This window comes from Passer montanus, unplaced genomic scaffold (genome assembly GCF_014805655.1).
Source record: "Passer montanus isolate IOZ18808 unplaced genomic scaffold, ASM1480565v1 scaffold73, whole genome shotgun sequence".
Classification (NCBI taxonomy): domain Eukaryota; kingdom Metazoa; phylum Chordata; class Aves; order Passeriformes; family Passeridae; genus Passer; species Passer montanus.
Window position 1 is genome coordinate 2,130,042 of NW_024372481.1, and position 27,882 is coordinate 2,157,923.

Here is a 27,882-nt window from a genome sequence, read left to right on the forward strand (position 1 = left end):
GCNTGCCCGGCGCGGCCGCGGGCTGAGGCGGCCGCCCGCCCGCCGCCATGCCGGTGAAGAACCGGTACAACCTGGTGGACGATGGCTGCGACTCCCGCGTCCCGCTGCACAACGAGGAGGCCTTTCAGCACGGCATCCACTTCCAGGCCAAGGTGAGCCCCGGGCGCGCTCCCCTCCGCAGCCCCTGGGCCGGGGGCGCAGCGGGCCCGCCTGGCCCGGCCCCGGAGCCCCGCGGGGTTCCCCGGCTTTGGCTGCTGCACAGGGCGGGCTGCGGCTCTCTGCGGCTCGGGGTCCCCGGGGCTGGCCCCCGTGGGCCGAGGCCGAGCCCCCCCAGCCCTGCCGCCGTTGTTCTTCAGCTCTGGAAGTGCCCCTGGGCCACGCTGAGGGAGTCTAAAGAAAGCAGCAATCAGTTATGAAAGCCTTACATTTAATTAGCGCAATCAAACAGGTTCTTGCTCTTTTCCTAGTGTTTTTGCAGCTGTGTAGTCCTTAGAGCTGCCTTGCGTGCTGCGGTTGGGAGCTGCTCTGGAATGACCCCTCTTGACAGCGCCGGGGATGCTGTCCCAGGTGCTCATCCCTGTCCGATCCAGTGCCTGCCCCGTCCTGCACGGCGGGGTGACAGCTCCCTATTCCCCTGGAAACCTGCAGACTGCTACGTGCTGCTCAAATAATAGTGCCTTACTCCAGCCGACCCCTTCCCTGCATGGAAAGCTGGACAGACGAGGTCTGCAGCCTTCAGGCATCAGAAAGAAATACTGATATTGTCAGAAATTCCGTATCGATCGTGAGGAACAGCCTGGCAGCACAGCAGCACTCTCAGAAAGTGACTCCATTGGAATTGGCATTCTGTAGACAGCATGGGGAATGGGTTTATAATTCAGCTGACAAGAAGAATTGCATTTTGCTGGAGCAACTCACAGGCTCCCTTCCCCTCTTTGCAGGTGGCCTAACACAGATTAGAAATGGAATTCACGCCTGCTGTCTCCTGAGCTGGAAAGAAGGGGCATATACATTCCAATAAAGCTTTGAAATACGGATTTTGTGCCTCTTGGTTTTCCTGCTGAAAGAGCTGTAAGGTTTAAGCAGGATACAGGATGAATCCGAATAGACAGCTAATCATGTATTTTAAAAAATTTATCTTCCTTAGGGAAGAAAACATTTAATCTGTGATTTCTCTATTTAAATTAGCATTTGCTGTGCTGCAGACTGTGCTGAGGAGAAGAAAAATTCTTAATTTGATTTTTAAAAGATGGGTAGCAACTGTACCTTTAACTGAGCGAAACTGGCTTTTCAGATTGACAGCTCCAGGCATCCAGAGCTGGCGAGTGGCTAACACCCTGTTAGGATGTGTGGGTCGGGGATGGGGCTTGCATTACCTTAGTAACATGCTTGCTCAGTTCTGCTTTACAGTCTGTCTCTTCCAATTATGCTGCTCATTGTGGGCACATCAGTCAGCTGCAGCGCTGACAATGACAAGGCTGCAGCTGGCTGCAGGTGTCTCACACCAGGCAATCTTACTGACCACACTGCCTCTCTAATCTCCACATTCCAAACTGCCTTCCTCCCCCTGTAATCTTCAGGAGGTCACTACTGGGAGCTGCTTGTTTGGGCAGAGCTTTGTGTGCTGTTTCATGAGTTTCATGGCTCTGTGTGGCAGCACAGGTACCCAAACTCTGCAGCCAGGCCAGAGCAGGGAGTTTGGAAGAATCTCCTGTAGCTCAGCAGTCCCAGCTGTCCTCTTGCCCCAATTAATTTGTCATTAGGAGCATGGCCTGTTCCCCACTGCAGCTCTGCTGCTGGCAGACAAAAGGCCAGCCAGCTGCAAGGAGCTCATCTGGGTTAGCAGTGACTGTCCTGACGGGCAGAGGAGCAGGGAAGGAGATCTGCACACCAAAGAGGCCACAGATCACAGCAGTCCAGCTCTGCCCTCCCCACCAGCCCAGAGGGAAGCCCTGGCTCTGCTGCTCCCCTCCCTGCTGCCCTCGAGCTCTCGTGCTCTGAGCTTGGTTCTCCTGTGGTTTACCAAAGGCTATAGATGAACTTAACTGCTCCTAAAAATGCCATTTTGCAAAGGCATTTACTGAAGCAGCAGCAAAGCCAGATGACCTTTCAGATTGCTTGTTGTGTTTATTTCAAAGCAGGAGAAAGAGCACTAAAGACTGGGCCAGGAGAGCTCATCTCTGAAAGCCCTTTTAAGCAGACATTTTCCAAGATAAAACCCATTGCAATCCACAAGCAGTACAGCGGAGAAATAAATCCAGAACTGTGTCAGTAACAGCAGTACCTATGGGGCTGTTCTGGGGAATTATTTTGTCTCAGTTCATATATATAATATCACCATGAATGTTTGCAGGGGCCACCTGATTAGCTGCTCCTTTTCCTCTCCACAAGGGAACAACTTCCAAAAAACCAACAGTTTGTAACCACACACTAAAACCCAGACACAGTTCATGAACCTGGGAGAGTCACTAAACCCTGTGAACCACCACTAACAGCAGAGGTGGGCTGTGTTACCCTGAGGGAGCTGCTGGACCCCACTGGGCCCCAGCAGCACCAAGTCCAGCAGCTGCCAGGGCCACTCCCAGCACAGGCTGTCATCTGCCTCTCACTCAGTGACATTCTCCCTGTCCTCCCCAACGTGCCCTGGGCGTGCAGGTCTTCCCTCAGAGCTGAGCCACAGTACCTGACAGCATCAGCAGCCTTTGCTCCCCACGCAGGGTGACTGCCCAGGACACCACACGTTTCCTCATTCCCAGGGCTGAGCTGGCAGCTGTGCCTCCTCCCCTTGGCACTCCTGTGCAGCCACGGTGCCACGTGTGCTGTCACCAGTGCCACCAGGCAGCAGCTGCTGCCTCCTGCCAAGGGGGAACGAGCAGGTTCTGCTTTGGCACACCAGGGGAGAGAACAGGCAGCACAGGAGGGAGAAATCCAGCAGCAGGAAGCTGCCCGTGGGTGTTCCATGATAACCTGAGGAGCATGGGCAGTGTGCTGGCATTCCTTTCAGGCAGCCAGCTCAAGGAGCTGTGGCTGTGGTGCAGGGCTAGAGGTGGAGGGGATGGGCACCTGCCATGTCTCAGACCCCAGTGAGGGACCCTGCTAGGACTGGCACAGACACTGGAATGCAGACCCTCAACCCCAAGCAGTTTGGTTAGGGCTGCAGCTCCCCTAAGCAGGGTGGTAGGACACAGATTTGGGTGGGTTTACCAAGATTCTGCAGACAGCTGAGCTGGTCCAGCCAAGCAGGGACAGCAGTACCAAGAGGTAGCATGGTCCAGACTGAAAACTTAAGGTAGAATCACAAGGCTTTTCCAGGACAGGTGTTTCCTGGAAGCTTTACAGCTCTTAGGTGCTTTCAGTTTTGAGCAGGTGTACTAAGGAGGAACAAAGGATAGACAGTCCCATTTTCAGACACACAGGATCATAACTCAGCAGCAGACACTGCCCTGCAGAGCACTGGTGAAGGCACATCCAGAACCCAAATGAGGTCAGAGCCTCACACCCAACCCCAGAAATCCCCAACTTGATAACATTATCTACAGCAGGTATTGCTGTCCTGTCCTGGGTCAAAGGAGTCCAAGGGACTAAATACCTGAGAAAAGCTGTTTTGAGGAAGCCCACACGTGACCTGGTGCATTACTGCACAGCCACCTCGTGTTGTGTCTTTCAGTACATCGGGAGCTTGGACGTGCCCAGGCCCAACAGCCGCGTGGAGATCGTGGCAGCCATGAGGAGGATCCGGGTAAGTTCACAAGGGCTGAGCCCCACACACTTAAAGCTTACACTCCCCAGAGTGACTTGGTTGCAATCTACTGTTCCACATTCCCTCCAGCCCTTCCTACCTGGAGCTCAAATCTCAGCCCAATCAGGTTTGCAGCAAGGTTCTCCAGAAATTCCCAAGGCATCTTAGCATAGGCCCATCCTGTGCTCTGTGCAAAGAGATCTGTTAGCAAAACTCAAGTGTTACCCCCTCTCCTGTGCTCAGCAGCCTTGGGGCTTCTCCTTGAGCCTAAGAGATTTATTTAGCCTGTTTGGAATTTTGTGTGCATGAAGAATAAGCTGGGCACAATGTGCTTCCCAAAAGCACTTGAGTTCCTTGACAGTTCCAAATATATTGTGTTATATATTGAAATATCAGTGCCCTGACAGGTGTGATTGATGTAAATCCCATCTGACTAGACTTTGTGGATTCTACTGCTCCTAGAATAATTTGCTGCTTTCCCCATGCTCCAGTACAGTTTTACAGTTCCTGTTTCTCATCACCAAGGCTGCTCTCTTCCTGCTCTGCCCCTTTATTCTGCAGAGCAGCCTGTGAATGGTCCCCAGATTTAGCTGTGATTAGCAGGGTTGGGTGGCTTACATCTGCTTTGTGTATAACCAGTTCAAGTGCATCTCCCCCAAAAGGCAGTGCAGCTGTTGTGTCTGGCTGAAGTTTTGCAGGGGTCTTAATTCTGAGGCTGTTCATGTGTCTCACATCAGCTGAAGCAAGTTTGAGAATCTTCCATTTAAAGCTTTGAAGGGATTATCCTATTTCCCCCCCCTTCCCCCACAGTGTTTAACCATCTAATTTTCCTTTAGAATAGTGTTTTTTAAACTTAGCCTGTAACTGCTGGGGAGCTGATGTATTCATCTCCAGCCAAGCTTAGAAATGACATTCCCCTCCCTTTGCCTGCTCAGACTGTTAGCACAGCTCTTGCTCAGAACACAGTTCAGCAGCATTCTAAATTGCCTGGTTATTTATGGATCAGGTGAATATCTGTAGGAAATAAAAGCAATAGGTGAGAACTACCAGGGCAGTTTAGGTGCTGGCATAATTATTGGCAATTTTTCATCTCAATCAATATTTATCATCATATTTGACATTGCACTTCTGCTGATCTATGACACCCTTGTAAGAAAAAGCAATCAGTATTTTAACATCACTTAAAGTGTCACATTCTGTTTTCACACCTGCTATTGCCACAGTGGTACCTAGCTCAGAGCCTTGGCAGTGCAACAGCATGCTTGAGTACCACAAGAAACATGTAAAAAACCCATTCTGCATTCCTGGGTGCTGTCACTTAATCTTGTCACACAGGATTTTTAAAGTAGGCATCCAGTAATCTATACTGAGTTTTTAATCTTGGAAGCCCATTCCAAAAAGGGAGGGCTTCCCTTTTCATGTGCACATTGTACAGCAGGATCTTATTCAGACACTTCCTGGCTGCTGAGCGGAAGATGCTCCTCTATTGAAGATAGTTAATTGGCACTGATCCTTAATTAGAGCATAAAGAATGAACTGGGAGGTCTTTGAAGAGAATTCTGGTGCACAGAGTACCCAACCTAGGAACTGAGGGAAGATGGGGGTTATTTATGTAGCATTCATTTGCATGCAGAGGCCTTGTCTGCACTAGAGTTTTTTCCCATGGACTCTCAGCAGCACCAGTTACAACTGGGAGGAAACAGTGGAAGAAGCTCTGGAGGGAAATGAGTATTTTGTTCCTACGTTATTGAGAGTGGCAGTGCCTGTTTGCAGTGCAAGAGTGAGCAGGGTCCCACAGCCCTGCCAAGTGTTGGCAGGGACATGTCGTGGTGAAGCTTTCATCCTTTGTGCACTCCAGTGTTCCACTGGAATTCTCCACTGGAGCAGAAGAGAAAAGTGGTGCAGTACAAGCCCCAGCAGAGCATTCCCTGTGCCATGGGAGGAGTGGGAGCCATCCTGGTGCTGATGGAGCCAGCCCACAGCTCAGGGGGGCTCTTCCTCACTGCTGGTGCTGCTCCAGAGCGAGCAGGGAGGAGGATGAGGAGTCACAGCTCTCTTTTCCAGGCTGTGTCAGAGCTGCTTACTCTGGTTACTCATCAGTGAATTGATACAAGCCAAAACTGCCTTGGGGGAAAAGCCTCCAGCTGCCGAGGACTCCTGATGTCCTGACAGGTCCTGAGGAGAGCAGCAGCACCAGGTGACAAGTCTGCTCCTTGGCATGGTCTGTGTTTTGTGCTGGGCTCTTTTGCCAGTGAATTACGCCAGGGATTCTGGATCAGTGGGATTCTCCATGTGTGAGCAGAGCAGTGTGCCTGAAGACTTCAGGACACTACTCCCAGAGAGCCTCAAATAACAAGTTTAGCATCAGCCTGCTGAAAGTGACCTGCTCTTCAGCAGGTATTTGAGGTGCAGTCTCTTAGTAAAGCTTAAATCCATATTCTGGGCTGAATGAATGCTTGTAGAATTGCTAGCAATACTCCATTAGTCACACTTTAGATCCCATTTCATAACAGACTGGAAAGCCTTGTCTCATCATGTTCTATGCTTCCACTGGAGAGAATGCAAATGCAGTAGGTAGAACAGGGAAGCTGCTGTTCTTAGCTTTCCATTATGCAGAGCTAGACAACTTTAAGTTTGCTAATCCTCACAGTGGATTATTAGCTGCCTACAGCTGCCATGTTGTTATTATATGATCAGAGTTCAAGCTAATCCCTCTACCTCTTGCCCTGGCAGGGGAGGTGATGAAATGAGTTTGCAGCTTGGATACATACCCTGTACCCTGACAGGCACAGCGAGGGCCTGCTTGGGAGAATCCAATTCATCTCCCAGCTCCAAGCACCCCGGGCAGGTGTTCCCCCACCTCCCAGGGAGCAGCATCTGCTCCTGCAGCTGCCTGGGGCCATCCAGCCCTGGGTGTCTGGCAGCTCCTGTGCTCTGGCAGTGTTCTGGTTGAGCTGGCTTCTGCTGGAGTGGATCCCTCTGCAGGTATTGGAGCCTTCTCAGCACTCCAGGGAGTTTATGTACAAATCAAATCTTTCCTGCTCACAATTCAAGCGGTAGCTAATGTGAAGATGGGTTTTGTAAAACAAAAACCACTTCCTTGAAGCGGCTGAGGTTGCTTAGAAAATTTTAGCCAGGGAATGGATGGCTTCAAGTGCAGGGTAAACATCACCACACGTCCTGCATGCATTCCCCAGAGCCAGCACTGACCAGAGGAGAAGGTCAGCCCTTCCCTTCCCAGAGCACCTCCAGCCTCAGTCCAGCCCTCCACAGCCAGCTGAGCAGGCCTAGTGCTGCTATTTTGAGTGGTGAGCTGTACAAGGACACAGTAGGAGTAAGTGACAGAGCCTGTCATCCCCACAGACAGCCTGCTGCCAGCAATTCCCCAAGACACTCCATCTATCTGCCTTCAAGGCACAGAATCAGTTTCCCTGGAATGTGCACTTAAGAATCTCTGAAGCCTGCAAATTTCATTCTGTTTGGAAGGTTTAGCTTGGACCTGTGCAGGTATTGACACTCAGAAAGGAGCCAGATGTTGGATTATTTAATCATTCTATAAGGGAACAGCCAACTGGTGCTGTGCCCATCCAAACACCAGGATGAGCAAACAGGAGGCAGGCATCCAGACTAATGTGTCTTCTGTTACCTCCACATTTGTTGGGCTTAATTTAATTGAGAAGCCTTTTTTCCCCAGAGGCCAGTGTGCCAGAGAAACAGAAGCATTTATAAACCTCAGTGCAGGATACATGAGAAATGCCTGAGCTCTCCTTGGAATGAGAGCTGGCTTCTCACTTCAGCCTCCCTCTTATCCTGATCATTCTTGCTGCATCCATCTGAGCAGAGCCTCAGCACTTTGCAGTCTCTCCACACAGGATTTGAGTGAGGAGGTGCAATCCAGCCACACTGTAAGTCAGACTGACTGCCAAGTATCAACTGGTGCTGTTGAAGTGTGACATGACAGCAATTTAAATCAGGATGAGTAAGTTACAGTCCTACTGCACAAACTTGTGAAGCAGAGGCAGCAGGGACAGCTGCAGGGAACCTGCCTCTGCACTCCAGAGCTGGGCTGGCTCATCCACTGCACTTAAAGCCCTGCCAGGCTGTAAATTCCAACAGTTCAGGAGCAAATATGGGTGGGATTTATCTGCTCTTCCTGCAGAAGGAGAGGAACCAGGTGGACAGATGGCAGAGGGCAGGAAGATTGCCTTCAGCCCTCTCAGTTTAATTTATTACTGTGTGACAGGTTTCAGAGGTAGAGATGTTTCATGGGCATTTCCCCATGAGATTATTCTAGAACACAGTTCCCTCAGTTTTCCCAGGCAGGCAGAAGTTCACCTAGAAACTGCTGCATGGATTCCTCTGACATATTCTGCCTATGAGCCCTTCCTGGGTTATCGTGTTCAGAGCTATACTTTCCTGCCAGCTTCATGTTAATCTGAGCTGGAGTTGTGATCACAACTGAATAAAGAGAGAAGCTGAACTCCCAGCTGGGTTTCTTGGTTAGTCTCTGCAGCCTCTCCCTCTGTAATGAAGATATTTGGTCAGCTGTAGCTGAGGCACAGACTCAAACATGGAAGTGCAACTGCTGGAGCACTTGCCCTGGGGTAAGAGCTCTGTAGCTGCACGCCAGGAGCTGTTGTTGTTGGATGGGAGTTTGTTCTGCTGCAGTTCCTGGAGGGTTTTCCCTTTCAGCCTCTTTGGAAGAGCATCCAGAGCTAGCTAATGATAGCCCTGGGCTGTGACAGACAACAAGCCTAGTATCTTAAAATATTTCAGCAGCCTCAGACTGCTGGGGTGGACCTTTCTTTAGTTCTCAGAACACCATGAACCTTCCTTTCATTTACAGGAGGATGCAGGAGAAACAGTGACAGTTCTGACAAGGTTAGAGTGTGAAACACAGGCATCTCTTCCTCCTTTTCCCCCACACTAAGACATTGTGTTCACCCCAGAGTATGCTCTGAGAGAGCCTCATTTTCTAGGATACCTTCCCTGCATCTCTGGAGAGCCATGCAAGGGTTGTTTCCCCTGCTCTGTGTTAGACACAGCTTGTGGCCTCCAGGAGGGAGCTGTGGCAGCCAAACCAGTGTACACAAGCATGTACAAACTTGCTCTGGCACCTTCTGCAGAATGTCTGGTGTCAGTTCTGACTCTTCTCCAAAGCAGAGGTTTGAGAAAGGCTCTGCAGCTTTACACAGGCAGTACATGATCAGCCCACAGGGCTGCTCAGCTCCAGGCCCCACAAACACCAGTTACCCTCAGGGTCCCATCCATGAGAACAGGCATCTCAACCAGTTTAAGGTTCCTACCACACAAGATTAAGCTAATTGGGTTTACCTTTCCAGGCCCTGGCAAAATACTGCAAGTGTTTTCAGGATAGTAATTAAATGTTAATTGCAGCTAAGTTTAGCCCTAATGCCTCATTAGTTTGTTTTCCTGTTTGTTGCATCTATAGCAGAGTTTCCTGCACAGGGATGGGGATCAGGAGTCCCACCATGTGCTCTGAGGCTCTCTGAGCCTTGCCAGAAAGCTCTTCCCTGCTCCTGCCCAGGGCAGGCAGCACTGAAACCACCACATCCAATGCACAGCTCTGCTGCAAAGCATTCTGCTGCTCCACACTGCAAATGGCCCCCAGGTTTGGTTCTCACAGACTGTTTCCTGGTGTTTAGGAAGATAAAGCATGACAGGGATGCCACCTTTCCTTAAGGGATGACAGACACATTATGGTTCTTACCTGCATGCAGCACAGGATGCTGAAGGAGCTGAGCCCTCTGGCAGAATGTCTGGCAAAATTCCATTTCTCCAGGCAAAACAAGTGGCTTCAGTGTGAGACTGCAGGAGCTGCACCCTCCCAGGCACTGCTCCTCACCCTCTGCCATCCTGCCACGGAGTTCTGCAGCCTCTCCCCTTCCCAGTCTGCCCTGCAGCACCAGTTAGCCACAACACCAGGTGGGACAAGCTCTCCCTGAGATCCCTGCCATGAAGGCCCCAGGAGGGTGGGCCATGCAGGTGCAGCTCCTCAGGCCTCTCTCCATGGTCACCCTGACAGGCTCTGGTGTGCTCCATGCACAAGCTGCTTTCCTAGCCTTACAAAAGACTAATTAAAATGGGGAAGCTGGCTTTCTAGAAAAATTGAGTCTGCTTTGTTTCAGACAAACCCAAGCTTGTTTTACCCATTTTCTGCTATTTGTATTATCTTAAAACAAAGGGAAGAAGCTCTTAATGAGCTGCTTCTGCAGTGGCATCATGCACAGTGTTTCTAGGCAGCATTGTGTGATGTGGTGGAGAACTGACTGTGCTCTGTGTGTCTTGAGTGGGAGGAGAGGAAAAAACACCTCTGAGATTCCATGAGAATCCAACCTTCTGCTCCCTGCTTGGGGGGATCTCACCATACAAAGGAGCTGCCCCACTGACTTAGAAACTCCTGCAGATTTCCACCCTGCTCCTCTCCAACCCTAAATCACCTCTGGACTTCCTGCCACAGAATAATTAGTTACCTTCTGTCACTTAACCCCTGAGCTGAAACGAGTGGGGACTGGTCAAGCTGTGAGCACAGGTCACTGTGCCAGAAGGCAGCTGAGGGCATTTTTGGTGGCCACATTTCCTGACCCAGTTTTTGAGGAGTGCCCGGTGACTGAGATGCTTCAGTTCCTCCACCCTGTTCAGAGTGCAGGGCTGATAACAGATGGGTGGAGGGATCAGTCAGTGCAATGTGTCATCTCCAGGCAGCAGTGACCTTTTTGCCTTCCTCAGAACCCTCAAACCTCCGTGGCTTCTCCAGCGAGGGGGTGGAACCAGTCAGGCACATTAATTCTGTTTTGCATAAGAGTCATGGTGGATTGGAGTTTGGTTGAAGGCTAATAAAAGCAGCATTTAAATGGATAAAAGCTAAATTAAAATGTTAGTGCTAAATAGAACAAGACAGAGCTTTTTGTCTGATGCTGAATCTTGGCAATGCAGCAGGTACCTCTTAATTGTAAAATAAAGTGGCTTTAACAGTATTATCATTATATTACTGGAGCATTTAATTTCACTAGCTAAAATATCACCATATGAGATCTCTGCAAAGCTTTTATCTAGTTTGAAATAAAGAGACTTTTTCACCAATTATGTAACTGGTTGTAGAGTATTACAGAGATGAAATATAATGGCTTTCAAATTACATTCTGGTGAAGAACACTCAGCCACGGCTCAAAGCTGCTTCTTTGTTGGTGCCTGAAGAAATGTAATTGAGAAGGTAACCAGAGTGTGGAGAGCACATTGGATTGGCTTGGTAACAAGGAGCTGCCTAAATGTGAGTGACAGCTGCAGGGGCACCGAGCTGGGGCTGCCCTGGGGAGGAGCACAGACCCTCCCTGTACAGCCAGTTCAGGGGTGGATTTCCACCAGAGCAGGGTGCTGTGCTTCAGGAACAAAACAGAATAACCCATGAAGATACAAACACTTAAATCTGTCCCGTGAGCCTCTCTCTGTGCAGAGAAAAATCTGAAAAAAAGTCATCCTGTGGCTACAGTGTAATCCTCATGCTCTGCCTGAGCCTCTCTGGTTCTCAGGCTGTCTGTGCTGGACACGGGAGGAGGCAGCCAGGGCACAGCAGTGGGTGCCCCTGTAGGTGTTCTCTTGATTTTGTCACATTCAAGGGCCCTTTGTATTTCACTGATCAGTGTTCTGAGGAGAGGGACCCTGAGGGGCTGTGACCACAAAGCCAAATCCAGCCCAGGAAAATAAGATTTGCTAACAATAGCTGGGTTCTGTGCTTGCTTTCTTCAATCTGTTTTTGCTCTGTACTAAATGAGGCCTGAAGGCAGACAGAATCCATAGTACTTTGACAAGCTACTTCATGTTTTGACCAAATAACAGTGTGATAAATCTGAAGCATAAAAGTCTTGAATGGCTCCCTGGAAGGAAGGATGCTTTGATGAGGGAGCAGGGATTTTTTAGAGGCATTATGGAATGGTTTTCTTTCTTTCCTGCAGCAGTGATTAGACATTATTTAAATGTCTTTTCCCTGGACCAGATGGGTTATTTGGACTAATTGGCAGCTGCCTGACAGCTTTCAGGACACCTGAGTCACTTCCCACTTCCTCCACCCTTCTGCCACTGCTGCTGCAGAGATCCTGCCTGGGTGGCTCTGCTGGAGGGCAGGATGTGGCCCTGTGCATTGAAGGAGCATCCCAGGCCAGGGCCCCAAATCACCCTGTTCCCTGCACAGCCAGGTCCAATGGACTCCCTGGAATCCCACCAACCCTCAGAGCTCCGGGCTTTTCTTCCTAAAAATCAGATGATTTTTGTCAGATGAAGAAGAGCAGAGGGACATGCTCAGGCTGGGTGCAGTGTGGTGGAGGACGAGGCAGTCACACCTCAGGAGGGTGTGAGGCACACGGGTACTCTTCAGGCTCAGATGTCACCCGTTGAGTGTCCTTTACCTGCTGCAGAGGCACACACGGCTCATGGAGCACTCAGGGGTCAGTGATCCCCCAGCACCAAGGACCTGCTCAGTCCTGCTGCAGCCTGTGCTCCTGCTGTCAGTGATTACAGGGCACAGACTTCCATCCCAGGCACGTTTCCTGTTTTCACGTGGTTGCCCCCCAGGGCAGTGCTGGTCTCGCTTCCTTGAGCCCCAGCTGGTGGCAGGAGCTGTGAGCTGGGGCAGGGGGCAATGTCTGGGTTAATCTGTGTGGGATTGCAGGTTGCATTCATGTCCACAGCTTCACACCTCCTGCTGACACCACTGCAAGCCCAGGGACACGGGGAGAGAGGAGCCTGTGATGTTCTGGTGCAGCTTTGGTGACAAGACCTCAGTGACAATAAATACTAAGAGCATAAAACCCTCTTTTTCCATAATTTCCATATCTAAACCCAGGCTTTTCTCTCGTCGTGATTCACTAATCTCAGCAGCTCCCCTGAGGCTAATAGAGTCCTTGAACTGCTTAATATTCTGGAGTTTTGGAAATGACACAATTAGACTTGAATTTTCCCTCTCTTACACTAGCAGTCTTGTTTCCAAATTTGAGTGAAGTTTCATGGACAATTTGAGGAGAACCCAGAGACTTCCCATTAAATTTAGGAACTGCAGTTTTATTAGCCCTCAGTAATTTCTAAGCAAGGCCCACTTGGAGGGAAGCTGTGTGGGAGCTGTGCTGTGCCTGGCTCTGCTCAGGGCTGCACATCTGGGTAATTCTCATCCTTCCAGTGCAGTGCCTGGAGGTCAGCTATAAGTCACTGGGTTTTCTGTAAGAAATGTTTGCTCAAGTGGAACTGCTGGAGATCGATAGTATTAACAGCTACAGAGAAAAAGTCTCCTTGCCTGGCAATAAAGCAGATTATTTCTGTCCCTGGGTGCCTCAAACCAGTACATAGCAAGGCTGCTCATGGGGGTTGCTGGCACTGAGGTGTGGAAAGGTTCAGCTGCACCCAGGGCTTGAGCTAACAAAGGGCTCTTAGCCCTGCAGGAGAACAAAGATGGATTGCACCTAGCCAAGGAGTCCTGAAGGCTGGTCTGCACACAGCAGCACACTCAGCATCCCCCATTGTCATTCTGGTCTGGTTTGTAATCAAGTGCTGGTTCTGAATGCAAATGGAGATCAAGTCCTCCTTCTAGCTGGGATTCTGCTTGCTCAAAGATAAAGGTGCCAAGTCCAGCTTCCTGACTCTGCTGTGGAAATGCAGAGGAAATGCTAATTTCCCTAGTAGGTGGCTAGGAGAAATGGCAAGACACAGAGCTGGAGGACAGCACCCAAGATGCATATGGGGTGTGATAGCAAGTTGGGAGCCAGGAGATGTTCCCTCCCTGCAGCATTTACACAGCGCAGGTGTTAGTCATGCAGATGTAGCTTCTCCAGATTCTCAGCAGCAAACTAGATTGCTCCTGCTCCTTTGGATAGGTATCCACCCTGGGAGGACATGCTGAGCTCCCTGAAGCCACCAGGGCTTCCAGGAGGAGGCTGCAGAGCAGCACAGCTGGAAATGGAGAACCCCAGCAGGTCCCACCTGGCCCTGGGGGAGCCAGGGCTGGGTTCACTTGGTTATCAGGCTGAACACGTGGGCACTTCTCTGCCTCTTCCTCTGAACCTGCTGTGCCTGCCCCAGCTCCCAGGAGCTCTGACATTCCCTCTCCATCCCTGCACTCAGACCCTAACCCTAACCCAGCCTGCTCTGGCTGCCTTTCCCTCTGGATTGCCATCCCCCTTCATCCTTACATAAACACAAAGCCCTGCATTATTTAGAGGCCTGCAATCCCAGTACCTGCCTTTGTCAGAGCCTGTACATGGCAGTGGGATTGGGTTTTCTCCCCATCTCTGTGCTGTGCCAGTGGGTCCCTGCCAGGACCCTCATTAAGCCCCTGCCCCACACTCTGCAGTGGCAGGCCCACAAACTGCTCTGAGCAATGCTCTGCTCTCCTCAACAGCAGCATCACAAACACACCTCTGAAAAGCCACAGAAGAACAAAATTGGCTTTTTATTCTCTCTCCAAACAAGCAATAAACACCACCTCACAGAGACAGAGCAAAGCAGCCCTGTTAATCACCCCTGCCCCATCTCCCCTCCTGCTTCTGAGGACACCACCTCCTCTTTTCCCTCTCTGCACAGCCTAGCCAAAGTACCAGGAAGTGAGCCAGGAGCATCTCCCCTGCTGTGGCCTGTCAGGCTCATGGAGAGGGTGGGTAGGGACTGAGAGTACCACAGGAATTTTGGAGCAGGCAGCAGAAATCCTCAGTTGCCTCCTGCTCCTGTCTGTACAGGCAGTGTCTGGTGGGCTGGCCCTGCCAGCGAGGTGCTGGGCAGCTGTCACTTGGCAGGGGCTGGCTGTAACCAGAACAACTGAGTGAATGAAGTAGAAAATGAATATCCTTGCTTTGTGAGTGAGAAACAGACATAGAAAATACTCTGATACCTTCCCACAGCCATGCAGGGGGTCAGGGGCTTTTTCATGGAGCTCTGAGCTTGCTGCAGAGTCCTGGCTCCTGCTCTTCAGAGCTTTGTTGTGTGAACCTTGGTGGACAAGGTTGAAAGCAATCCAATCTCCTAACTTGCCTCTTGTCCTACATACCAGGCTGGAGAGCAGCTAGGATATGAAACATGCACTAAACCAGGCCCTTCTCTGCAGGGTGACACAGATGTTTGCAGGGAAATATGGAATTACTTGAAGACATTGCAGTGTTTAATTGCAGTTTCACTTCTCAGGGTTATTTCAGGTGAATCTGACCTGCTTCTAATGAAATTAGCACTTTTTATCTGCAGTAACCTAGCAGCTTTTTCAGGTAGGGACATCTCATGCTCCTGTTGGGGTGGGGTCCCGAGACACTACTTCATTACTGCTGCTAATTAATCATCCAAGGCACTGCAGATGGAAAAGGTCATTTGTTTCCTCCTACAAAGTGAATAGAGGTAGGGAGGAAAATAAAACCCAGCTTCCCCATGAGCTGGGCTTGGCCTGCCCTGGCAAGACAAGAGCTGAAGGGCCGTGTGTGGGAAAGCTCCCTATTAAACCTGGGGACAGCAGGGAGCTCCTGGAAGTGACAGACACACAATGGTGCTTTTGTCAGAGAGGCACCGAGGGCCAGATGATGTCACCTTGTGCTGGGCTGTGAGGCTGCTTGTGCCTCTCAGGATGGAGCTCAGCAGTACTGCACTACCTCTTCCACAGGGAGGAGGCCATGAAAAGGCTGCTTTTGTCCCACCCTTTCTTAAAAGCAGGCGAAGAAGCTTTGTTCTAGGACAGTCTGTGGTTTTTCAGAGGTGGAAAAGACTAATTAAAGAGCCACTGCTAGCCCTGGGCTCCCACAGCTCCCATCACCTGCAGGAGCCCCACTCACCCCCGTGGGGGTAACTCTGCTTTCTCCTCCACATCCTTTTGCTGCAGCAGAGAAATGTCTGAACTCCAGCCACATCCTTTGCCATGCCACCTTAGGGTGGAAAGATGAGTTATCCCTAAGGCCTGTCTGAGACTTCAGCAGTCTGGGACCTCCCAAAGATGAGATTTGTTGAAAATGAGGAGAAGGGGGGTGAAGAGGAAGGTCTGTATTACCATGTGCATCAGAATGCTCTGAAGCTGGGTTGCTCAGGTGTCAAAGGAGACCTGGAAAAAAGGCAGCTCTTTCTCCTTCTCCCCCTGATGTGATCAGGCTCCAGCTGCTGCAGCCAGGGCAACATCCTCACTGCCCTGCCCAGCTCAGCCAGGGATCCTTTGGGATGCACTGGGGCCACATTTCCTTGCTGTCCTTCCAGGGACTCCCAGAAACCCAGCAGGCCCGTGATAGCTTGGGGAGCAGTCTGCAGCATCTACAGAGAGCTTGCTGGATGCTGGAAGGAGCTCATTTAAATGAGAAAAAAAGACTTGGAGTACATTGCCAGCATTCTCCTTGCCTATTGTACTCCCTTTTCGCTTTCTGCTTTCCAGTGAGCAGTTTTATGTTTCCAAGGATCATAAATTCACATTTTTTCCACTGGGCAGGAGGTGCCCTCCTGGTCTCCGCTGCTTCCTGCGTGGCTTTTGTGTCCGTGTTGCCCAGCTACTGCAGCACAGCCCCGGGCTATGCCCGGCCCATTGAGGCTGGCAGGACTGACAGACACATGCTTCCCGAGGGACACACCGGGACAGCGCTTGCCAGACACAGCCGCAGGGCTGGCCGGGCCGGGTGACCTCGGGAAGGTGGGATGATGCTGAGGGGGGATCAGAGGCTGGACAGCCAGCAGCCTGTGGTGCCGGGGTGTGGGGATGGACACTGCTGGTTTGTCAGCTCCAGGGCTGAGCCCCGCTGGCTGGGAGAGCTCAGAGTTCTCCGGAGTATCAGCTCCAAGGGCAGCGCTCCAAGCTGGGGTAGTTCAAACAGCAGCCGAGATAACACCCTGTGCTCACCCCGTGTGGGTCAGCTGGCTTGAAATTAATTACATTCCTGAGCTGGAAACACTTGGATTCATCATGGCTTTCAATCCTAAAATGGGACTCGTGTAGTACCAGAGGCTGCACGGGGAAGGGAATGGGATGGGGATGGGGAGGAAGGGAAGGGAAGGGAAGGGAAGGGAAGGGAAGGGAAGGGAAGCCCCCGGTGGGATGCAGCCGTGGGCGGGGGAGCAGGGCCGGTCCCTGCCCGGAGCCGGTCAGTCGCGGGGCAGGGCCGGGCTCGTTCCCACCTCCTCATTGCCATGCTCCCTGTGTCCGGCTGGAAGAGGAGCCCGGGGAGGGGGCTGGGACGGGCTATTGTTGGGGTTGTTTATGGACACATAGATCCTGCAGCCTGCCAGGCCGGGATGGGCCGGGGGGAGCCCAGGGCAGGGCAGCAGGCTGGGGGCTGGCTGGAGAATTTACAGCCACAGGGAGAAGTCGCTGGTTTCCAAGCCTGTGGCATCTTCTATGGGCATGCAAATAAGTCCATACCCAGCTGTGACTGGGGGCATTGACATACTCCAGCTTCAAAAACCTGCAGAGCCTCTGCTTTGATTTGCCTTAATACAACTTAAAACACCATTTGAACCATGGCCAGGAGCATGTTCTGGCCTTGCTGCTCCTTGTTAATGAAGAAGATGCATTTTTTGGAAGCAGAGACTGCCTCCAAGACCTGCAAACTCTCTATTTTATGACAGTTTTCATTTGCATAATGAAGGCCCTGATACCTTCAGTAATTAATCACATTAAGAATTGCTTCCTTGAATAACTGTATTCATGCAGGTTGTTCCTAGTGCTGGAAACTGCACATGATTTCCAATGTGCATTAGCCCAAGTTTCATCAGCAGATGGAAGCTGGAAACTGCATGTGTAATTTATATCTGCTTGGGTGGAATTATCCAATGAAATATGCATCACACGGCGCCATTAACATTTCTAGTCATACAGTCTTTAGCTCATGGGTAAGTTAATATTTCATGCCAGCAGTGTGTGGGACCGTAGCAAAGGCAAAGTCTTGAACACAGGGATTTAAGAGCAGAAGTGGAAAATATTCCAGGTCAAACACAGCAAATATAGAATTAATGACGCTGCTAAAATAAATGAAATTAATTACCCTTGTTTGACCTGCATTTTTTTTATAAAATGTCCCATCTTGTCTCCATAGTTAAGAAAGCTTCCAGGCTGCTGTATTGCCACTTGTAGGGGCAGCTCCAGATCCTTTAGCATCCAGAAAGCTTTTCCCCACAGGACAGCACAAACAACAGGAGAATAAAGATTGAATCATGGAAGGCAGCAGAGAGAAATGTTGCTATGCGGGTTTGGATTTGTCAGTAACCTTGACAGATCTGGGGGGAAAAATCCCATCAATTCAATAGTAAGAAGAAAATCAGTGGCTAGTCTGTGCTGTGGCAGCCTGGGATGGAGGTTGGGTTGTGCCTGAGCATTTACAGGAGAGAGTCAGCTGTCTCAGAGTGCTTTTCCCATGTGCTTTCCTGTCCTTATATAAATCAGTTCATTAAAATACTGATTCCTGCTTGATAGGAAGCAATTAAATGACTGAAGCTGTGTTCCACCTGCCTCTTCTTTGGGGAGAAGCAGAGAGTCCAAGGTGAGCTGGTGCAATGTGACCGCGGGGCTCTGCCTCCTCTTGGGCACAGTGCTCTCACTCAGCTGATGCTTCCTCTGCTGGGACATCCTACAGCTTCTGCTGCTTGAGGCTTTCACCCTTTAGAGAAGATTTGAGGCACCAGTGAGTTCTGTTTTCAGGCCAGGCTGGGTCTGGCCATGGCTGGGCTGTGCCTGGGCCGTGAGCCCCAGTGAGGATGCAGCAGTGGCCACGGGCTCCCTGGAGAGGGAAGGGCCAACAAACTCCTTCCTCCCTGAGGCCACTGTGGCCACGTCCAGCTCGTGGTGCTGCACAGCTCTCCTGGAGCTGGAGGCCTCTACAGAGCCAGGCTGGGTGGGGCTGTGTGGGAGCTGGCTGGAGTTCCCTGGGTTTAGAGTCTTGCCATCCCTCCTGGCAGCACCCACAGATTCACTGCTGCTGCTCCCGATTGTTCCTTTCTGTCCAAGAGAGAAAGAAAAAGCATCTCTGCAAAATCCAGGCTTGGACTTTGCTTAAAGCCTTTGAGTAAAGAGCCTTGTTTGAATGTAATTGCACCCCTGTTGCTACAATGGGAAAATACACTGTATTGCTCTTTCTTGGAAAGCACAGCTAGTATTTTCCCAGCCATTTGTGTATAAAGAAAGATAAACAGCTCTTTAGCGGGCAGAACAGTCTATCCCGGGTTTATTGACATTCATGGAGCAGACAAGGACAAACAGTTTGGTGAGCCCAGGGGAGGGGGAGCAGCTGGGCTGGGGGGGCTGGCCAGGAGGGGCAGAGGGTGGGGAAGCCCTCTCAGGTGCTGAGCCTGGCCAGTCCATCTGCTGACCCCGGACCTGCAGGCGCTGCTGCATCCCCCTGGGCCCCCGGCAGCCTGCAGGATGCACTCAGCACCTCACCCTTCCTCTCACTCCTCCCCATAAATAAAAAACGGGTCTAGCTAATTTAGCTCCAGCTTCACACGCAATAGCGCCATAGATAGATTTTTAAAGAGCTTGTCTGAAAGTAATAATTCATGGGGAGATCAAAAGGCTGTGGTTTAATCCGGGGTCTGTCTGATACCATAAACCTTGCAGAGTGCTAAGAATTCAATGAGCAGCATCAAAAGCCTGATCAACATGAAAGCCACCCAATTTTCTGTCTGTAAAGCTGGCGTGGCTCACAGTGGGTGCTGAGGAGTGGGGAAGATGTTTGTCTTCCCTGCAGAGCTTGGGTGACAGAGCCACACACTGTCCTCCAACTTCAGCATCCCAAAAGGTGCCTGGACTTCGTTAACATCTCACTTGCTCCCTGCATGTCCCCAGCTGTATGAAGAAATCAGAGTTCTAATTAGATGCCTAATTACATGGCCTAGGTAGATTTCAGGCTGCTTGGCATTGCCTTTTCCTCCACATCCACGAATCAGAGTCTGTATTGATTTGCAAAAGCAACGTGACAAAGTGGTGGATTTCAAACAGGGACTGCAAGAAACATGGAGTATCAAAATGGTGTGTTTGGAAGCTAAAAATGGTGCTTAAAATGGGGCAGGAAGGATGAGTGCTGTAAACAAAGGTCTCCAGAGTAGAAGGGCTCTGCCATGCTCCTAACTGTCAGCTAAAGCAACATTTAAAAGTCAGTGTTTAATTTTTAACACAAATGGAGGTGAGCTCAGGCTGCAGACACCTGCAGGGTTTTTCTCCAGAGATCCTGATCCCACAGAGGTTAATGTGATTATGCAAATGACTGAGGTATAATTGCGTTACTGCCGCCCATCTGGCCCTCCCTGCAGCTCCTGGGTGATTTGGTATTCCCTGCAGCACAGTGCTGACACACAAGGGCACCAGAGATGTCACTGCTGGTGTGTGCTGCAGGTGCCACCTCCCCATCAGACCTCTGAGCAGAGTCCTGCTGGACCAGGCATGGCCAATGCATCAGGAAAACTCAGATCCAGATTAACAGTCTGGGTGCAGTCCAGAGGATTGAATTCCACCTGTCCTCTCCCAAGGGATGCTCCTGACAGAGGCAGGATCCTGCCTGGCATCCCAAGCCCTTCCCAAAATGTTTTTTCTCACAAATTCCCACCTCCCTCAGCAGCTGGGATTAAACCAACACCTGACATTTTCCTGTCAGACACTGACTAGCACACTCTGTCCCAGGTACCCCAGAACTCTCTCAGACTCGGGTTTCTCTTCCCCCAGTACGAGTTCAAAGCCAAGAACATTAAGAAGAAGAAGGTGAGCATCATCGTGTCCGTGGACGGGGTGAAGGTGATCCTGCGCAAGAAGCAGAAGGTGAGGCTGCTCCAGCCCAGGCACAGTCACTGCTAACCACAACTGGCCTTTTCTTCAAAAACACCCAGGATTTGCACCAGAACACACTCCAGCTTCCAGAATTAATAACACCTTGCTGAAAAGAGAGTGGGAATATTACACTGTGGGAAGAGGGGTTTTTTTCTATCCAAAGAATTTATCTCTCAGGGGATACAGTTTTTTTCTTGCTAATGCCAGAAAGCTTTTTCCAGGCTGCCTGGTCTGAGCACCCCTCAGCTCTTTGCCCCACTGTCCTTTCCACCAGGTCACTGAATCCAGATCTCCTAAGCCCCAGCTCCAAGCCTTCTTCCCCAAAGGGTCTAGCTCTTCTGCATATTTGATGTTATAAATTAATCTTAGGGACCATTTTCAGCCCTGAAGGCTGTGATCAGATATGATAAATTATTTTTAAAAATCTATTTTTATCTGAGATGCTGTTGAAACAGCCATGGCTCATCTAATCACACTGCAGCCTGGATTGTGGCTTGGGACAAAAGCACTGTTGCCCAGGTTTCCTGGCCTTCAGTTTGGTGGAGTTTCACCTGATTTCCTGTGTTTTTGTCTCTGCTTACAGAGAAAGGAGTGGACCTGGGACGAGAGTAAGATGGTGGTGATGCACGATCCTGTGTACAGGTACATGGCAGGGGATTCAATCAGGCAGGGCCAGTCAGCCCTGGGGAGCTGTGCCCTCCTCCCACCTGCTGAGACCCTCCACAAGGCTTTCCAAAGGCCCATCTAAAATTAACGAGGGTACAAAGTCACTGCTGCTGGAGAATCCTTTTCATACATTTTGGAGAGTGAGATGAACTGATCTCACTTTGAAGCTGGCTCTGCTTTGAGCAGGGTTAGGCTGGGTGACCCTGGAGATGCTTCAGCCTGGATTTCTCTCTGATTCTGCCTCTGAAGACAGGCTCCCATGGTTTTCCTTCAGAGCATGGCTCTCCCTGTGCTCCTGAAGCCGGGCCTTACTCTAAGGTGTAAGTGCTCACTGGGAATTAACCCTTGCAGACATGGCAAGCACTGACTCTCCATAGCACCTTCCGTGGGATACTGAGGTATTCCAGAGAGCACAAGCCCCACCCAGAGGTTGACCTGAACATAAACCTGGTGCCTCAGGAGCCCCTGGGGATGGGGAGCCACCCCAGTGATGGTGCATGGCCTCAGGATGGGTTAAGAGCACAGGGTGCTCCAGGCTGTTGGATATGCACAGTGAATTGTTGTACCACAAGCCCACAGCCCTGAGAACTGGGATCCCCAACACTGGGTTTTGGGATCAGAGCCCTTAGTGAGGAGATAAGGAACAGAGAATGTGCTGATGCATTATCTCTGCCCACTTCCCACCTCTGGCTTTCTTAAAAGATCACTACAAGATGTGGTACATTGGCAGTAACTGCTCTAACTGCAAATTCAACACCCAAAATATTCCAGTGACAGAAAGAACAGAAGGAAAAAAAACATTTTTCAAGAGTCCCTTTGGTTTCTTCTCTATTCAGAGCTGAGTTCACTTGTCACATTTTCACCTAATTAAATCAAACATATATAAAAATCTTCAAAATGTTTTGCAGTACAAGGAGGAGAGTCAGCCTGAGCAGCAAAGAGAGGAATCCTCGGACTGCACTCAGCATCCCTGGGAGAGGCTTTTGTGCTGTGCCACCTGCCCTCTGCCAGGGAGGGACCCTCTGTGTCCCCGGGGGCAGGACAGCCACCACCATGCAGGCAGTTCTGCCTCGCTGGAGCCTGGGCAGGGCTTAATTGCTGGGGCTAAAAATAGCCACTCTCTTTCCAAGACTATAGATTTTTCACTTTCCCACAGGAGCTTTAAAAAGCTTTTGCCTACTTCAGAAACCAGAAGGTTTTCCATCAAGCCTGAAACACTCTCTAAATCCATCACCTCCTGCCTTGAAAATTGCAGGAGGGGCCATGCACCAGCACTGCCTTGTTCCTCCAATCCTGGGGGCTGCAAACCTGGGGACACACAGGAGCAGAGGTGGTCTGGAGGGCAGAGACTCCCCATGCTTTCATTAATTCCCTTTGTCTCTCTCCTAGAATTTTCTACGTCTCTCATGACTCGCAAGACCTGAAAATTTTCAGTTACATCGCGAGGGACGGCGCAAACAACTCCTTCAGGTGCAACGTCTTCAAATCCAAGAAGAAGGTAGGATGCTCCTGGGGATGCACCCACACCACTGCGGGTTCCAAGGGCGCAGCTCCCTGGGGTGCTGGGTGTGCCCAACACCGTGCCTGGTGCTTGTGCCCTCCTGCCCTCATTGCACACGGGACAGGAGCTCCCAGCTGCAGAGCAGGGAAGGGGGGCACTGCTGGCACAGGCAGGGTGGGTGGGAAGCAGGAGGGCTCACGGCTGCCCACGGCTCTGGTTGCCCTGCAGAGCCAGGCCATGCGCGTGGTGCGCACCGTGGGACAGGCCTTCGAGGTGTGCCACAAGCTGAGCCTGCAGCACGCCCTGCAGAACGCCGACGGGCAGGCCGACGGCGCCAGCGACAAATCGGCCGAGGAGCAGCCGCTGGAAGGTGACAAGGAGCAGGGCTGGGCACGCCCCTGCCCGAGGCAGCGGTGCGGGGATGCTTTGGGGTGGGGACACCTCCTTCATGGCTGAGAGCTTTGGGGAGCGTGGGGAATCTGCCCTGCCTGCCCACTCCTACTGAGCGCTGGGGAGGGGCAGGCTGAGCCCCCTCATTCAGCGAGCTGAGGGTCTGGAGCCCCTCAGTAAACCATTCCCTCTCTCCTGCCCCTTCACAGCATGCTGAGACTTGGAGCAAGTCCTGGCCCTTGTCCCTGAGCTTCCCCAGCTCCCAGCCCTGTGCAGGGCCCCGGCTTTTCCTGGGTCCTGGCAGGGAAGGGAGGCTCACATTCATGTGTCCGTCTTGTTTGAAGTTCACCAGATTAAGGGCTCCAAGATCACGGATGTGGACGAGGTTGGCATCAATACTGGTGGCATCTGTGTGTCCGAGAGGGGCCCCAGAGAGCTGCCAGGTGCCAGGGGGGACCTTGGCATGCTGAAACCTGGGCAAGCCTCAAAGGAAAAGAATGGCCAGGTAATGGGGGGCTGGCTGGAGAACGGTTCATGTGCTCTGCTGCTGCTGAGGGCCCTCTGCTCGGGGTCACTGTATCATGGCTTGATTTGGAGGTGCTTTCATGGAGACCCCATTGCAGCCCTGCCTCCTGGCTCCTGCTCAGGACAGGCTGTTCAGCTCCCACTTCACTGCACTCAGGCCGTGTCCAGGGCTGGGGTGGGGGCTGCAGTGCATGGCTGAGCAGGCTTCTCACCCCACCCAGGCTGGATTTCCGTGCCCTCAGTGCTGCTCTGCAGCAGTTGCTTGTTTGACTGCCCTGGCAGCGATCCTTGGCTGCCCTCAAGCTCCAGGCCAAGGGAGCAACGTCCCCAGCAGGCCCAGCCCTGGCAGTGCAGGCACCCACGGCACGTTCAGCTGGAGCAGCAGTTCCACCTTAATGAATGGGTGCTCCACAGAGCTCTGGGAGCACTTCCCGGAGAGGCCTGAATGGCATCGCTTCAGCTCTCACAACAGCAACGCTCACAGGGCTGCCTGGAGACAGCTGCAGTGACGGGCACTCCCCGAATCCATGGGATTCGTTTGCGTGCCTGGAAAGGCTGGGCTTTCCTGTGCATTCCTGCTGGCACTGCCCGAGCCGGGGAGGGCAGCAGCAGGAAGGGCAGTGGCCACAGGCACTGGCAAATGCTCCAGGCACCGGGACACCGCCCAGCCTGGGCAGCCGAGCACGGAAAGGTGTGGAGTGTCTGGGTCACTCCCTGCTCTGGGGACCTGCCCTCCCCAAACACAGCCAAGGCAGCTCTCTGGAAGGAGCCTCTCTGAAACACTGGGGATCCCACAGATGTGCAGAGCTGACAGCCCAGGGCTGCCCCTCCACACCCCCTGGGTGCCCCGAGCACAGGGGCTCCTTCAGCGCCGTGGGGACCCAAAATCCAAAAGCCAGCCGGAGCCAGTCAATCTGCTCACCTGCCCATTTCTTTGTGCCCAGGATGCTGAAAACTGCTCCCTCCACCTGGCCAGCTCCCAGCAGCTGCTCAGCCCGAGCAGCCCCTGCTCCTCGGCCTCCATCACCCCACTGGCCTCCCAGCACTGCCTCCAGCTGCTCCAGCAGCAGCTCCTCCAGCAGCAGCAGCAGACGCAGGTGGCTGTGGCCCAGGTACACGTCCTGCCCTCCCCTCAGGCGGCAGCAGCCCTTCTCCTCCCCCGGGCCAGCTGCAGCCGGGCTCGGTGGGGGCGGCCGGGCCCCCGCAGCAGCGCTGGCAGCGTCCCACTTGCAGCACCGCTTGCAGCCCAGCTCGCAGCATCGCTTGCAGCGCCACGGGCAGCAACGCTTGCAGCGCCACGGGCAGCATCGCTTGCAGCACAGCTGAGCTCCCCCAGGCACGGAGCTGGCTGCTCTCACGGCCCCGGGCTGTGCTGCAGGGCCGGTAGAGCCCCCAACTGTCGTTTCACCCCATCTCATCCCGTTTTTGGAAACCATCCCACCCCCAATGCAGCATCAGAGCGGGGAGCCCGGTGCCTCCCGCCTGGGCACATCCCCTGCGCGTTTCTCGGTGCCGGGGGGACAGCAGGCACCCCACACACCCCCGGGATGCCGCCGCATCCCCGCCCGCGGCTGGAGCGGCTCGGGGGGCCCGTTGGGGGGGCGCGGCGGGGCCGGCAGGGGGCGCTGTGGCGCCGCCGGTACCGGGCGCTCCCGGGGCTGCTGCTCCCGTCCCGCGCCGCCGGTCCGAGTCATCCCGTCCCTATCATCCCTGTTCGCATGTCCCTGTTCGCATGTCCCCGTCCCGCCTCGCAGGTGCAGCTGCTGAAGGACCAACTGGCGGCCGAGACAGCGGCGCGGATCGAGGCACAGGCCCGGGTGCGGCAGCTCCTGCTGACCAACCGCGACCTGCTGCAGCACGTCTCGCTGCTGGTGCGGCAGCTCACAGTGCTGGAGGCCCGGGAGGAGCACCGGGATGAGCATCGGCAGCCGGGTGAGGACAATGGCACACTCACTGCGGTTGTTTGGGTGCTGGCATGCCCCCAGCTCCATCCCTCTGGGCAATCACTGCATTCATTGCAGTCACAAGAAACAACTGGAGTGTTCCCAGTGCCATCCCAGCAGGCTCTGGGGGTCTGGGGCATTTCTGCACCCCTCACAGTGCAGGGCAGCAGCTGCTTTGGAGATCCTATTTTTCACATACCCCTTGTCCATCTCTCACAGCTGACCACTCCTTGCAAAACCTGTCCCTGGCCCAGTCCCTCTCCCTGAACCTGAAGAACCACTACAGCCTGGACGTCCACCTGCCGTCCACCTCCAGCCCCGCCAGCATCCTGGGCAGCCCGGTGGGCCCCGGCTCGCTGCCCTCCCTGGGCCCCAGGGACTCCTACCTCAACCTCAGCCTGGACAGGGGCAGCCAGCGCTACGGCAGCAAGGAGGGGGACGAGTGTCTGGAGGGGCAGGAGGGGCTCAGCCGGCGCGTGGAGGGCTCCGAGGTCAGCGACCTGGCTCTGCCCAACGGGAGCGGCCGGCAGAAGGCGGAGGACACGGCCAGAGGGGACGAGGACAGGTAGAGTGTGCCACCTCTGTGTCCTGCCAGCTGCACAGGAACACCCGAGTGCTGCAGGGAAGCACTGGCCCATCACCTCCTCTCTCTGCTTTCTCTCCGCAGGCGGCAGCCGCCCATCCCCAAGCTCAACCCGCCTCCGCCCATCCTGCGCAAAAGGTCAAGCAAGACCTCGCCAAGCCTGGAAGTGGAGGTGAAGCCCGAGAGCACTGCCCACCTGAGCCTACCTAGTGCCAGCATCTCCAGCCTCACCAGCATCACTGCCAGCTCCCTCCTGGACCCTGAGGCAAGGACTCCTGCTTGGAGTGCTGCCTCCAGCACGGAGCCCGGCCCTGCTGGGGCCTGCCAGCGCACTCTGGGCAAGGACAGGACTGGAGAGAGCGGGCCAATGTCCCCCTTGGCCAGCATCCATGACCCAACAGCCAGCGAGGCCCTGGCCAAGGAGTTAGTGGCCCTGGGCAGCCCCACGGACAGCTCACTGCCCTTCTCCCCTGCAGATGACACCTGCTTGCACATCAGCTTCTCTGAAGATGAGCTGGACACTGCTGTGGGGCCCAGCAGAGTCCCCTCTTAGTGGGGCCACAGGAGGTGGTAGTTGGTGGCTGGCAGCCCCAGCAGCTCTATCCACAACCCTGCACTGGCACTGGGGGTCCCTGTGCCCAGGCTACGAGACAGGTCCCTGTCCTGTCCCTGTCCCACATAATGGCTTCCCCCAACACCGACAGGGCCACCCCAGAGGATGGGACTGGCCAGCCCTGCCTCAGTCAGCACCAGCTCACACTGCTGTCACACTGCCATCCTGTCCCTGCTCACAGCCAGGGATGCTCACAGCAGAGAATTCCCAGAGAGCTGAGGGTGGAAGCCCTGGGCAGGGCACGGCGCAGCACTGTGGGACAAGAGGCTGTTCTGCCTCATCAGTTGCCACCCGTGGCAGCCTGAGCAGGAGCACAGCTGCGGTGTCACTGCCCTGCCCAGCTGCCCAGGGTGTGTCCCAGACTGCCACCACACTGGGTCTCTCCAGAGCTGCCAGTGTCCACCAGCCCCAGGCTGTGCCCAGCCCTGCTTTGGGGACAGCAGCCCCAGCACTGTGTCCCCACGCAGTGAAGCCACCACTGCCTCCATAGGTGCCTTTTCCCACTCCCCACACAGCTTGGGCCACCCCTCTGAGGCCACTGATGGTGCAGGGCTGGCTGTGGCAGCCTGCAGCAGGGGGTGACCCCCTAAGGAAGGGTGCCCCCCATGTCTTGGGCTGAGGGCAGAGAGCCCTCCCTGCCCCCCGAGCTGCTGGCTGCAGGCAGGAGGCTGCTCCTTGTGCTGGTTTTAGGGTGTTACGGTGTGGTTTGGGTTTGGTCTCAGAAACGTGAGTGTCCTGGGAGGAGTTACGGTTTAAGGAAGAAGCCAATGGCAGGGTGATGCTCATCCACCTTGGTTGTTTGTCAGAGGATGTTGGGAAAGTGTCAGAGAGTCGAGTTGGGAAGTGTCAAGCAGGAATGGAGATGTGGAGCAGCCGTGCTGCCTGTCCCTGGCGTGGTGCTGCTCCTGCAGGGAGAGGGGGGTGACAGGACATGCACCCAGAGCCAGCCATGGCAGTGACAGAGCTGTGACAGAGCCAGGAGGGGGCTGGGGGCCGGGCTGGGGGTTGTAAAGCTCGGCTGGGCTGTCCTGTAGTGCAGTAGTGACAGCCCAGCCCTTCCATAGGACGCTGTGGTTTGGTAATGGACTTTTAAAGAAAAAAATAAACAGATTTGCAGAGCCAGTGCTGTGTCTCTGCCCCGTGGGGCCCGTGCA

At 53.3% G+C, this 27,882-nt stretch overlaps 1 protein-coding gene across 2 annotated transcripts; it reads left to right on the plus strand.

Annotated features, from left to right (window-relative positions):
• The first annotated feature begins 9 nt into the window (after positions 1-9).
• On the plus strand, positions 10-27,846 carry LOC120512450 (carboxyl-terminal PDZ ligand of neuronal nitric oxide synthase protein-like). 2 transcript variants are annotated; one of them, XM_039730786.1, is made up of 11 exons: positions 10-152; positions 3,668-3,739; positions 20,406-20,498; positions 21,091-21,149; positions 22,563-22,671; positions 22,903-23,044; positions 23,409-23,569; positions 24,534-24,701; positions 25,344-25,521; positions 25,752-26,097; positions 26,200-27,846. In XM_039730786.1, exons 1-11 carry the CDS (start codon positions 48-50, stop codon positions 26,666-26,668), a joined length of 1,902 nt encoding a protein of 633 aa, XP_039586720.1. In that variant the 5' UTR covers positions 10-47; the 3' UTR covers positions 26,669-27,846. The 2 variants fall into 2 exon arrangements, with proteins under 2 accessions (XP_039586720.1, XP_039586721.1); XM_039730787.1 differs by lacking the exon at positions 24,534-24,701.
• The last annotated feature ends 36 nt before the right edge of the window (positions 27,847-27,882 follow it).